The sequence below is a fragment of the Diplotaxodon limnothrissa genome, linkage group LG7 (genome assembly GCF_057381915.1).
Source record: "Diplotaxodon limnothrissa isolate DT_005_m linkage group LG7, D_limnothrissa_male_GT1.1, whole genome shotgun sequence".
Taxonomy (NCBI): Eukaryota; Metazoa; Chordata; class Actinopteri; order Cichliformes; family Cichlidae; genus Diplotaxodon; species Diplotaxodon limnothrissa.
In genome coordinates this window covers 64839507-64852486 of record NC_140602.1, presented here as the reverse complement: position 1 = coordinate 64852486, position 12980 = coordinate 64839507, and the positions used below count along the sequence as shown (strand labels likewise).

General features: G+C 40.7%; 1 protein-coding gene across 1 annotated transcript in view; it reads right to left on the bottom strand.

Moving 5' to 3' along the window:
- Positions 1 to 2590: 2590 nt before the first annotated feature.
- Positions 2591 to 12980, bottom strand: part of spon1b (spondin 1b) — a 124533-nt gene continuing 114143 nt past the window's right edge. Inside the window, exons 12-16 of the mRNA XM_085358706.1 lie at positions 10804 to 10974; positions 8970 to 9137; positions 8666 to 8824; positions 3778 to 3975; positions 2591 to 3056 (exon numbers count right to left, since the gene is read on the bottom strand). Coding sequence (XP_085214832.1) covers positions 2902 to 3056; positions 3778 to 3975; positions 8666 to 8824; positions 8970 to 9137; positions 10804 to 10974 — 851 coding nt within the window. The 3' untranslated portion in view covers positions 2591 to 2901. The remainder of the gene's footprint in view (positions 3057 to 3777; positions 3976 to 8665; positions 8825 to 8969; positions 9138 to 10803; positions 10975 to 12980) is intronic.

The following is a 12980-nucleotide window of genomic DNA, read 5'->3' as shown; positions in this document are numbered from 1 at the left end:
GAAATGTTTTGGCAGCAAAAGAGGAATTAGCACAATATTAGGCAGATGGTCATAATGTTATGCCTCATGGATGCAATAACTACTTTTATTATTGCTATTTATTTATATAACTTTTAACATTATTTAACATTAAACAGCAGTATGATAACTAATATCCACTTACCAGTAGTATTGTTAAAATATGTCATTTTCTTATCATGAATTAAAAGAATAATAAATTGGTGTTTTGCAATGTTTCACTACTGATCAGCAAGTTTGTTCTCATCCTTAAGGCATTTAAATACAGCAAATATAGTTTAAGTTAGATCAATTTTGTAGTATTGTAGTCATCACTTAGCACTTTATACAAGACCTAATATTAGTTATCAAGGAACTATTTATTAGCGGTGGTTATTATAAAGTTGTATGTGTTTCTTTTTTTATTTGAAGGACAATATTGCATCTTCACTTGTCACCTTGCTGTCATTGTTGGTTCTTACACAACATGCTGAAGGAAGAGCTTCATTAGTGCAATGACACCATGACTCTCACATTTACCATTTTTTTTATTGTAAAGGTGGTTTCTTACAAAAGAGTCACATGGTACAGACATAAAGAAACAAAAGAAAGAGCCCTGTAAATAAAAGAAAGTGACTTCAGAGAAAACATCTACAGAAAACACACCTTTGTGTTGACATTCTTATAAAAAAAATGCAACAAAATCTGCTAAGTAATGCAAAAAAATAAAAATAAAAAATCCCCAAAAGATTTTACAGATCGATTTTATCTTCACAAAGCGCAGTAAAAACAATACATTGGAAAAATGTGTTGTAACCAAGGTCCCAGTAACAGTCTGCTGTACATTGATCTATCCTACAGGTTTGAATACTGTAGAAACTTCTATATCCTCTACAGTACATATGCCTTTTACAGCCAGCAGATGTGTAAGATGTCTAAGACACTTCTAAGGCTCCGTCTGAACAAAGCAGATACAGTCATTTCGCTAGTGTTTTACGACCGCAACTACAGCTGATAAAGCGTGATGTCCAAATAAAACATAATCACCTCTGAACATGCTAAAATAAACTCTTCTGACAGAATGAGAGCTATCGCAGGCTTGATGCTACATCAGCTGAAATGACAGATAAACAGCAGTACAGTATATAAAGACTCATTTTAACAGTATAAAACATCTCCACTGAAATGGTCTGTTCATAAGGAAAGTGGTTTTTAGTAATTACATAGCAGTGTCATTTATATGCGTTGGTTAGATAGTGAATGTACGTATATCCTCAGATTTTTAGAGACTTCTGTGTTACCATCTATGTCTTGCAAAAAAAAAGAAGAAGAAGATTTTCACAGTTAGTTTGCAGTCAATTATTCAATCCGTGGGATTTTTTTCTCACTAGAACCGAAGCTCATTTTTAAAGCAGTGGGTAATACATCCTAAAAATGTTTCTGTTTCCATTATCTGACGTTGTTTATTTCATACAACAATAACACTGGAGTAGCACATTAACATTTTGAGAAACAGGCTTCTTTTACACTGATCCAATTGTGTTGGATGTATAAACTCATCCTCTGATGTTTGTGAGAACCAACTTAGTTTGTTTAGCCTGAAGTCTGAAAGCAAGGGGAAGACTTATCCTGGCTCTGCAATGCAATTGCTGTTTCACTGTCACCCTTACAGTGACTGCACATGTCCAAAAAATAGCCCTTCACAGAGCCCAGTGGAAACTGGTGTGCACTAAACATTTTACATAATGAGTGATGTGTCATTGAACTAGACACACTAGAAGATGGATTTTGTGCTTTTTGAACAGAGCCACTCAGTGCGTTTTCTCATTGTCTTTTATGTAGTTTTCATTTTCCCTCAGCCAACCAGGTAGAAGTTGCATCCTTTTACCACACAAACTAAGAGTAATAATTAAACATGGCATTACTCCAGACAGATCACAACTTCACACTCGGTCACAATCCCGGCTGATTCCCTTCTACACATTCATCCATCCAGCTTCTCCACTGTCACTACAAGCTGCTTTGCAACTGCCTTCCACCCTGCTCCTCCTGTTACCATGTGTCTGACCTTATAGTACAGATGTACTTAATATTCTTTTGAGTATAATAGCTCTCACTGAACTAATATTTTTCCTGTGCAAGAAATCTTAATATTACAGTAGCACTGGATGAAACACTAAATCAAAGTAAAGTAGTATCACAGAATTAATGGCATTTAATGGTCAGATTAAAGTTGTCTGGTAGTGTTATAGGAGGCATCTTAATAGGGACAAAGCAGGTTAACATATTTCCAATACAGAGCGTGTAATCCACTTAGCTAATGCTAATTTTAAATTCTCCCCAGTAGAGCCTTTACATAAACAGTACATTAAAAGTATCCAGCTTTCATTAAAATGCTCAGCTCCTGATTTTTAGTAGCTAAATCAATGTTTTGTAGGTGCTGCAGAGGACAGGGAGATATTGGTGAAAATACACAGAAAATACTTTCCTACTAGGAGTAAACAAAACCCAACTAAAAAGTTAAAGTTTGTTGCAAAATATGTATTAGGTTACTTTAGCGTCAGGTTTCTTTCTTCTTCTTTTTTTTTTGCAGGACACAGGCTTTCTCTCTAATACTTCCACTATGCTCTAAAAGGAAAATAAATCAACCCAGCTAACTAAATGTCCACAAAATCGTCACTAAAACAGCATGTCATTATGTCTTATTCTTCTTATTCCTTCCCTTTCTTAAATCCTTACTTAAATCCTCCGATTTTTCCAATAATAACCCATAATAATCCTGTACGTCTCCTCCCAGCTACATAAAAAAAATCAATCTCTGTCACCACTGTTTTTAATGAATTCTGATTTTCATGTTTAATCCACTGCACACCTCCCTGCCTCTCTGTAGCTTAGCAGTGCCCCCTAGCATTCCCGAGCGTTACAGGCACGGATCTCCTTCCTGTCCTTACAGCCTTTGGACTTTGTTCTTTTCTTTGCCACCCTGAAACGCTCCTGGATCCCTCCCCCGCACGGTTTGGTGCACTCTGTCCAGCTAGACCACGGCTGCATCCTGCAACCTGATGGAATAAAACAGACTCTTAGTTAATAGAAAAAATTACAAGGAAAAGCAAAATATCCCGAAATTGCATGAACTTAAACATTTGTTCATTATTTCTCTTATACAGAGGCTTCGATCTCAGAAGGAGAGACAAATCCCTTCGGTTGCGTCAGGAAGGGCATCTCGTGTTTTTTAAGAGCAAAAAGAATGATCGGCCAAATCAAAACATGTGGAGCTATCTACTTTAACAGTCTCTTGTGAATAAGGGAGCAGCTGAAAGTAGCTTCACTGAACATCTCTGCTCTGTGTATTCTCATGCTTGTCTGCACTCTTGCTCGACCCTTTGCATCGACTATCTTCTGTTGTGGACATGGATGCTAAAGACTTAATGTCTGTGCGTCACATTTGTTAATGTGGTATATTTACATATTCTATATTTCTATCAGGAAACAACTTTAGTTAAAACAGGTCACAAAATCAAACTCAGGCGATGTCATCGCGAGCCAATGTAACCTCATGGATCTGTTGATACGGTTACTCACGTCTAACTAGCTAGGTCCCACATGGAGCCATGCCACCAAAAACAAACAGCTGCAGATGGACATATCAGGGTTTGTCTAGTATCTCAGTCCTGACTTAAATTGCTTTGCTGGAATAAAACAACTAACCATCTAAAACATCGGCTCGTTAAAATGTCTAAATGCTACATGAAGCAGTTTCAACAGACTACCACGACCAACCTGGCACTTCTTCCTCCTTAATCGGTTTTCGCCGACACTTCCGGAGCTTGCACTTCTTCCTCTGGATGGTCTCAGGACAATAGCTGCCTCCAAACTGTGGCTCCACTTTGATCATACGGGTCCGAATGGTGTGTCCTTTACCACAGGTCTTGTTGCACTCTGACCACTCTGTCCACTCTGAGACCATGCAGTCGACAGCTAGATAGATGGAAGGAAAAAAGGAAGAGAAGAGGAAAAGGTAAACATGGAGGGAAAGACAGGAATAAAGGCACAAAATTTAAAAAGAGCTACTCCAGGATTGGTGAGCTCACTTGACCTTATTATCTTCTCCCTGGCATTTACTTAGTGTGCTTTTGTCTTGACTTTGTCGGTTCATTGTTACATAGCCCTTAAATATTATTATTATACCATTTTTCTATTTCTATATCCATTTCTTTCTTGGTTTTTGCTTGGATCCTGATTCAGTGCTGTCACCAGCATGACACCATGAGTGCTGATGAACATTTACAGTTACAGCCCAGAACAAAGAGTCTGGAAAAAAGAGAGTGTTGCACACCATGCTAACTGCGGACTGCGGACTATAACGGACTATAAACGACCAGCTTCTTCAATGATGAATGCAGATGCTTCACTGGCTGATGAGCTGAACACGTTTTATGCTCGCTTCGACGCCGCAGCAATTAAAACAACAAACGGCTGCGCGCGCTCGGAGTGCACCAGTGAAGAAAATGCATTCGTCATCACAGAGCATGCCGTGAGGAACACCTTCAGGAGGGTGAACACCAGGAAGGCAGCAGGACCAGATGCAATCCCTGGCCGGGTCCTTAGAGCCTGCGCTGACCAGCTAGCACCAGTGTTCACGGAGATCTTCAACCTCTCCCTGGCCCAAGCTGTGGTTCCCACGTGCTTCAAACAGTCCATTATTGTCCCTGTTCCAAAGAAACAACAGCCCGCTTGCCACAATGACTACCGTCCAGTAGCACTGACTTCAGTTGTAATGAAGTGTTTTGAAAGACTGATGAGAGATCACATCACTTCTTCACTTCCTGCCACCATCGACTCACTTCAGTTTGCTTACCGGACTAATCGTTCCACAGACGATGCCATATCTCACCTGCTCCACACATCCCTGAGTCACCTGGACACTGGCAGAGGGAGTTATGTTAGGATGCTGTTCGAGGACTACAGTTCAGCATTCAACACAATAATTCCCTCTAAGCTTTTCACCAAGTTGACGGATCTAGGACTCAGCTCATCACTGTGTCAGTGGATCCTCAACTTCCTCACAGACAGACCCCAATCAGTGAGGGTGGGAAAACAAGTCTCCCCCTCCATCTCACTCAGCACTGGAGTGCCTCAGGGCTGTGTTTTAAGCCCCCTGCTGTACTCACTGTACACTTATGACTGTGTAGCCACATCCGACACCACCTCCATTGTCAAGTTTGCTGACGACACTGCTGTTGTGGGCCTGATCTCCGACAACATCGAGACGGCCTACCTGGAGGAGATTAGGAACCTGGAGACCTGGTGCCAGGAGAATAACCTCTTCCTAAACATCAGCAAGACTAAGGAGCTGATCGTGGACTTCACTACAAAGCAGGCGAGGAATTACAAACCCCTCATCATCAGTGGCACGCCAGTGGAGAGAGTGGACAGTTTCCGATACCTGGGTGTCCACATCACTCAGGACCTGTCATGGTCCTGTCACATCAACACCCTGGTTAAGAAAGCCCGTCAGCGTCTCTTCTTCCTCAGAAGACTTAGAGACTTCCATCTGCCACTGAAGGTGCTCAAGAACTTCTACTCCTGCACCATCGAGAGTGTCCTGACGTCAAACATCTGCACCTGGTTTGGGAACAGCACCAAGCAGGACAGACGAGATCTGCAAAGAGTGGTGCGCTCAGCCGAACGCATCATTCAATCAGAGCTCCCTGACCTGCTGTCCATCTACACCAAGCGGTGCAAGTCCAAAGCTAGGAAGATTATGATGGACCTCTCCCATCCCAACAATGGACTCTTCTCACTGTTGAGGTCTGGGAAGCGCTTCCGCTCCCTTAAGGCCAAAACAGAGAGAATGAGGAGGAGCTTCTTCCCCCAGGCTATTCGGGCCCTGAACCAGGTGTAGGACTGGACTCTCCCACACACGTCACCACACGCACCACCACACATTTCCTATAATCCTATAATTCCTATAATTTATAATCTTTATAATCTCTTCTGCTATTTGCACATTCTTTACTGTAAATTCCTAAGTTAATTTGTAAATTCTGTAGTAAACTGTAAATTGTAAATATTGTAAAACTTTTCTTCTGTCATTTAATGGTCGGGCATTGTACAGCTACAAGCATTTCACCCCCATGTCATACTGTGTATGGTTGTGTGTGTGTGACAAATAAAATTTGAATTTGAGTTTGAAATTTGATAACTAAGGCTACGTTCACACTGCAGGCGAAAGCGCATCAAATCCGATTTGTTTGACCCTATGCGACCCATATCCGATCATGGTATGACAGTGTGAACGGCGCAAATCCGATATTTTCAAATCCGATCTGGGTCACTTTCGTATGTGGTACTGAATTCGATACATATCCGATGTTTTAGAAAGCGACTGCTGTTTGAACGGTCATGTCGCATTAAATCTGTCTTTTACGTCACAAGACAGACGCCAATTATCAGCACCGGAGAAGCGCCCGAGAAGACATCGCGAACGCTTCCTGGCCATCCCGTGTAGATGTCAGTGAAACTGTTGGGAAGACAACGTTGGAGAAACGTGAACATTTTATTTGTTCTGTATAATCTGCAGATTCTGACAGAAATCTGCAACTATCCTTTGAAGCACTGCTCCTCTAAAACAGCAATAAGGATAATTATTAGGTTATTTACATTATTATGTAAATAACAAAATAACTTAAAGCAAAAATTGGGAAACGTAAAGTCGGAAGTCTTTATATTAACGGCCATCAGTCAAACAATACTGTTTGCTCTGGGTCTAAACAGAGCGCGTTGTGTGTGAAGTCTTCTTTTGCGCATGCGGGCCGCTTTGAGCGTTCACACTAGAGCGCGTTTTCTGTCGCATTTTATTTGTAGTGTGAACGAGCAGACAAAAAAATCGGATTTGATCAAAAAATCGGAATTGAGCATTAAGACCTGCAGTGTGAACGTAGCCTAAGACTTAACTTTTGTGTCTGTCTGGATGTACATGCAACTAGTGTATTCACATTAAACAGATCAACTCCTAATGAGCACGGCAGCTGCTCACTTTTATACCAAAATTATAAAGTTAATGCAGATAAAAGATTTCTAAAAGCCAGCAGTGCATGCTATATCGTGATTGGAAATGACCAATCCAATATGGTGTTCAGTCATGTTTTTGTCACACTATAGTGCTACTAGTCACATGTGGCATGTGGTCAATTTAGGTGAATGGGCTGAATTCATTTCATGCAAAGTTGCTACATCTTCAACACGACAAAACGGTTTGTGACTAATTTATCATACCAAAAATTTTTGCTGTGCTCAAAGGCAAGTGATTACTATTGTCAATTCTCTGCCAGTCCCCTGCTCTGCAAGTTTCAGCTCTTAAGCAATGACATATGACTCCACATAGTCCCCAAGTCTGAGAAAAAGTGATGGGGGCATGTTAAATAATTACTGAAATACACTGTAGGCAAGGAGAATAAATCTTACTCTTTGGCTATGAAGATGGGAATGACTCTGTGCTGTGTGTGATTTATGTCTAGTAAGTGTGGCAGCGCCACTGTTTTAGTCCTGGAGGAAATCACTGACACCCTGATTAACTAGCCCCTTCTATAGTCAAACAAGAAAAGAAAAGAAAAAAAACGTTTTAACACCTTTCTTAGTAATATCATTAAAGCCTGACCAAAATGTGACTTTTGAGGTTGATACCTCAGGGGGTAGGTTTTGTTTGAGCATTAGGAGGGGCACAGATGAAGTCCAGGGTCCTATCTGAGGAAATATGGAGGATGAGACTCTTATTTCCTGCATTCTTAGGGATCTTTGTAGAAAGGACACCATTATTACATATCAGCTGAAGTTGTAGTTGAAATGAAAACACAAAAAAATCAGGAATCAGTTCACAGTTTATCATATTGGGATCTCTTTTGCCTTAACTCCTTCTGGCATAGATTCGGTGAGCTCATCAGAACATCCAGTCTTCTATTGTCCACTTTTGGTGAGTCTGTGCAAAATAGCCTCAGTTTGTTAATATTAGCTGACAGGAGTGGCATTCGATGTGGTCTTTTGTAGCCTATTTGCTTTAAAGTTCAATGTGCTGCGAGTTTAGAGATGCTCTTCTGCATCCCATGGTTGTAACAAGTGGCTATTTTGAATTACTGTTGCCTTCCTATCAGCTTAAAGCATTCTCGCCTTTCTCTTCTGACCTCTGGCATCAACAAGGCATTTTCTCACAGAGAAATGCTGCTCATCGGATATTTGGATCTCTTTTTCCCACTATTATTTGCAAACCGTAGAGATAGTTACGTGGGAAAAACCTGGTAGATCAGCAGTTTCTGAAATATAAAGTCACTTAAAGCAATGTTAGTCACCGTTTTAATGGTCAGTTTGAATTTCAGCAGGTTATCTTGACCACCTCCAAATTTCCAAATGCATTGAGCTGATGTGATCAGATATTAGCATTAATAGGTAACTAGTTACTATATTAATATACTCTGGCTTTCTGTATTACTTTCAAATATTTAGTCTCCACTTTTCTCATGTAATCCTGTTCAGTTAATGCAAACAGGGATCGTTTAATCTTCAGCGCTCTTTTGTGTTTGACTGGTTTTAGATGTGAGAGTGTGAGCTGTACCCGGTATCTACCTAAGAAGAAGAAGAAGAAGAACAACAACAACAACAAAAGAGCACTTACGACACTCAGGAAGCATGCACTTCTCTGTCTGCTCCAGCTCTTCAGTGCACTCTGCAGGATCAGACTTCAGCATCCTCTGCCGTGTTCGGATCCCCCGTCCACATGTGACACTACACTCACTCCACTCCGACCAAGGCGACAGCATGCAGGGGATGGTATCTGGTTTAAGTGATACACACACGTAATTATAGTATTTGCTCATTCATTACAGTCAGCTAAAATAAAATGCAAATGAAGTGCTAATATACCAACAAATGCTCATGCAAAAAAACAACATATGACAAAACAGCAACTGTTGACTCACGGCATTCTGGCATCATGCATTTCTCCACTTCAGCTACCTCGGTCTTACACATGGATCCATCTATAGGGGGCATCTTTACCATACGCTCCCTTCTTCTCATGCCTATCCCGCAGGTGACGCTGCAGGGATCCCACTCCCCCCACTCAGTCACCACGCAGCTGCTGGGTGCTGTTGGAAGGACAGAATACAAAAACCATCTCCATCCATCAGTTTCAGCTCAAAATTGAACATTTACGGCAAAAATGTATCGTTAGTTCACTTTCAGTTAATATATGTTAGTATTTTAAGCACAGTGGAATAACTACTGTGCAAATTTGACCGACCGATCAATAATAGAGGACAAGTAGGAGAAAAAACACTCTTTTTGCCTTTAAAAAAACCTAAAAAAAAGCCATCACTGTGATGTAAATACGATGGTTTCTACTCTGTATTTTTATAAAGAGCTTATAGATCTGCCTCTCCTTCAGTTTCCACTTAATTCTGACCATTAATAAGAAAAACTCCTTGCTCCTTTAATATGCAAATGTACTCAAGAGATAAAACAGGCTACTCTCCAAATTTACAAATACAGAGCACATGTTTTATACAAGACAGATAACCTTCCCCATCATTCACTTAGTGAATACCAGGAACAAAGCTAGAAGTCTGACGACCTTGAATAGCCATATCTGCTCAGCGTGTCTCTCATGAATTCAATAAAAACATCACAAACAAAGATGATCACAAATAGTGCAATATCGACTCCTATCAAACTACAAAGAAGCAACAGACACTACGGCAATGAAGCCACTGGCATGGACAGTGTAACAAGACTCAGGCACAAAAGGCATCCATGTGGGTCAGTTAGCTCATAACCTCTGTTGCTATTACTGTTTATCAAGTTACACACTCTTCAGCCACACTACAGGGGGAATTATAAAAAGCTTCCTCTGTCTGTTGATCTCAGAGATCTGAGCCAGTCAGACTCCTCCTAGACTACAAAACACATTTTTACTTTTTACTACTTCTAAAACCTGTTTTTATGTAAAAATGTAAGTGACTTTACTTATGTTATTACATTTGTAACCCAAAGTGAGAGTTGGAGAACATTTCTTGGTGTGTAAAGTAGGTGTAATGCAACCACTGACATCCCCCAGGTGATCTGGAGGTGTTGGTGAGGAGAGGGAGTCTGGCATCTCTGCTTAGAACGCTGCCCCATGACCTAGTCCTGGATTTGCAGTAGATAATGGATGGATAGATGGACAGATGGATGTTTGCAGAAAGTGCACTGCATTAAGAGAAGTCCAGTCCCCCCACTCTGTTTCAAAATGGATATCAGAAATGGCTGCCTGAATGCCCTCAGAGAAAAATCACATATATCCTACCCAACAGATACGATCTGGCAACCTTATATCGGCTCTATAGGAACAACTTCCTTATCAGCTACACACATTTTCTGGCACCAGTGCATGTTAATGCTAACATCCAGATAAAATTGCTGAAGTAACTTCGCTGCTACTTTCATGTTTTTATTAGGAGCATAAATACATGTGTTCTAAACTATGTTACGGCCATGAAATACACCTTATTCACCAATTAAATGTGCATTATTTATTTCATTTATGTCATTATTTTTTCACTTTGTTCTTTTATGCTTCTTTGACAACGTTTTTTCTTTTTTTGGTTGGACTATTTTGCATATTAAACACGGTGAAATTAGATGCTCTAATTTAAAGACGACAGGCTACATTAAACTCTGTGCGAAAAAGAAATGTAGCAGCTGGCTCAAATTAAAGGCATTGTTAATTTGGTTGGTTGGGTCAATCTGTTCATACGGGAGAAAAAACAGACTCACAGCATTCATCGTTGACAACACACTTCTCTGTCTCCTCAGTGTTGAGCTGGCAGAGCGAGCCGTCCTCGGGATACTGTTTGACATATCGCTCTCGAGATCTCATCCCCATCCCGCAGGACACGCTGCAGGCCGACCAGCTGATCCACTCTGACATCATGCACGTCGAGGGCTCTGTCCAGCAGGAAGAGAAAGCAGACGACCACCAACTTGTTTTTCTTACTGAGTAAACACCAGCATTTGTAATTGAGCAAAATTCAGTGTTGTAATTTGTGCGCAGTGTATGCAGTATAAAAGTAACACTCTGGAAGTCTGTTTCCACAAGACGTCATAAAACATACACTGTCGCCAAAATACTTTTCCTTGTGAACATTCCTTGTTTCAAAAGAGACATGGAGAGGTTAAAGGTCAGATTTTTGGAAATCAGTTTTTTAAATTTTAAAGAGAGTCCTTATTTAAATCTGCTGACTTACAAGTGGCAGCCATGAAAACAAAAAGCCACCATGCTGTCCTGTGCCTGTATGACAGTGAGGTAGCTGATATCAGCCGCTGCAAAGCACAGCTGGTTACTGGAATGAGATCAACGGAGCCTAAAAGCTAAATTATCTGTATATTAACACTAAAACAATAACAAGCAGCTCACCTTACCCACCTTTGGGGAAATGGAAAAACCTATTGATTGAAAACTTACAAACATACATGGAAATACTGTATATAAGGCAAAACCAGAGTTTGTATAATTCTAATAAGTTTAGTCAGTATCTGATATGAGTGCCTTTATTCTTTGTCACAGCCTGAATTCTCTTAGACAAGCTTTTGTGTAATTTCTTTTTAAGTTCAGGAATAGCTCTCCTAAATTTTACACAAATCACTGCATTTCATTTTTTCAGAAGATGCTTTTGAAATGTCAGCTTCTTTAGATGTTTTACATTTTATCCTAGAAGATTTAAACCATTGCGGAAAAAAGACTCAAAAATTCCCAACATTTGCATGCAAAGAAAAGTAATTTCAATAGGAAACGTGTTTTATTGTCCCACCTGTGCCTTCTGCAGAAGCAGCCTTTCTGCTGCTAAAACCCAGTATTGGAATGGGACCTTCAGATCTTCAGTCTAGCACTCTCCCAAGTGAGCTATTTCAGCTTCACTATCTCAGTCAAGAGGTCCTCATCAAAAAGAATCCATACAGGAGCACTTGAGTCACAGGATTCTCTCTCTACACACCAAACCAGAATCCCCCCACAGCTGCTTAGGTTTCAGACTGTTCAGTCATCTCAGAGTTGAAAGTGTCACTTTTAAAAAAGCCCTTCCTCGGACACTGCCTTAACTCTCTTTTAATAAGGCGAGTTGCCTGAGGGACAGTCTTATTCACAGCAGGGGCCTTCAGGGAGTGGAAGTCAATATGTATGACCTCGCTGTGTATCAGCTGAAAAGTGAACTGCAGCTTCTCGAACTTAACAAGGTTCCACTCTGGTATATTTTATCACTATTAGCCAGAATGGTGCTTCGGGATCTCCCTGTTCTTCACTTACAGAGAGACGCTGTATGAGCCATCTTGTTCCAACACCTCTTCTGAGAATAGCGACTAAGACAGTGAATCAAAAGTGACAAAAGGGAGTCAGATACAAAGAGATCGTTTTGTAAGAATTTTTTTAAAAGAAGGAGCGAATGAACTTCAAGCAACTTAGCATGGGTTTTTCTTTTTTTCTTCTTTTTGGAAATGTATAAGCCTCCTACCAAACTGAGAATAGTGTTACTTATCAGAGGTGGCCTAATAAAGCAGAGCGAAGTGAATCATTAATAAAAGATACAGGTATTTGAAGCTTGGATGAGGCCTCTAGAGAGCCAAAATATTTCCCAGGAATATTAATCACCCTTGGAGGCGGCCTCTATCCAGCCCCAGCATGAACCCTGCAATTATCCATCTCCCACTGCACACTAACGGAGCGCTAAATGAAAACAAAGGAGAGGCGCTCAGGAACAAAAAGCTATCCATGTTGCTGGCTGGTAATCAATAAGAGGAGTAGTGAGGGGTGGAAGTGTGTGCATGTGTGTGTTAGAGGCTTGTTGAGCCTTGAACAGCTGGAGCTTCACTAGTTTGAGGCCTTGTAGACATCCTGGGAGCAAAAGAAGAAGAGCGAGGAGGTGGGTGGGGAGCAGACAGGCGCTGACTTTACTGCCTCC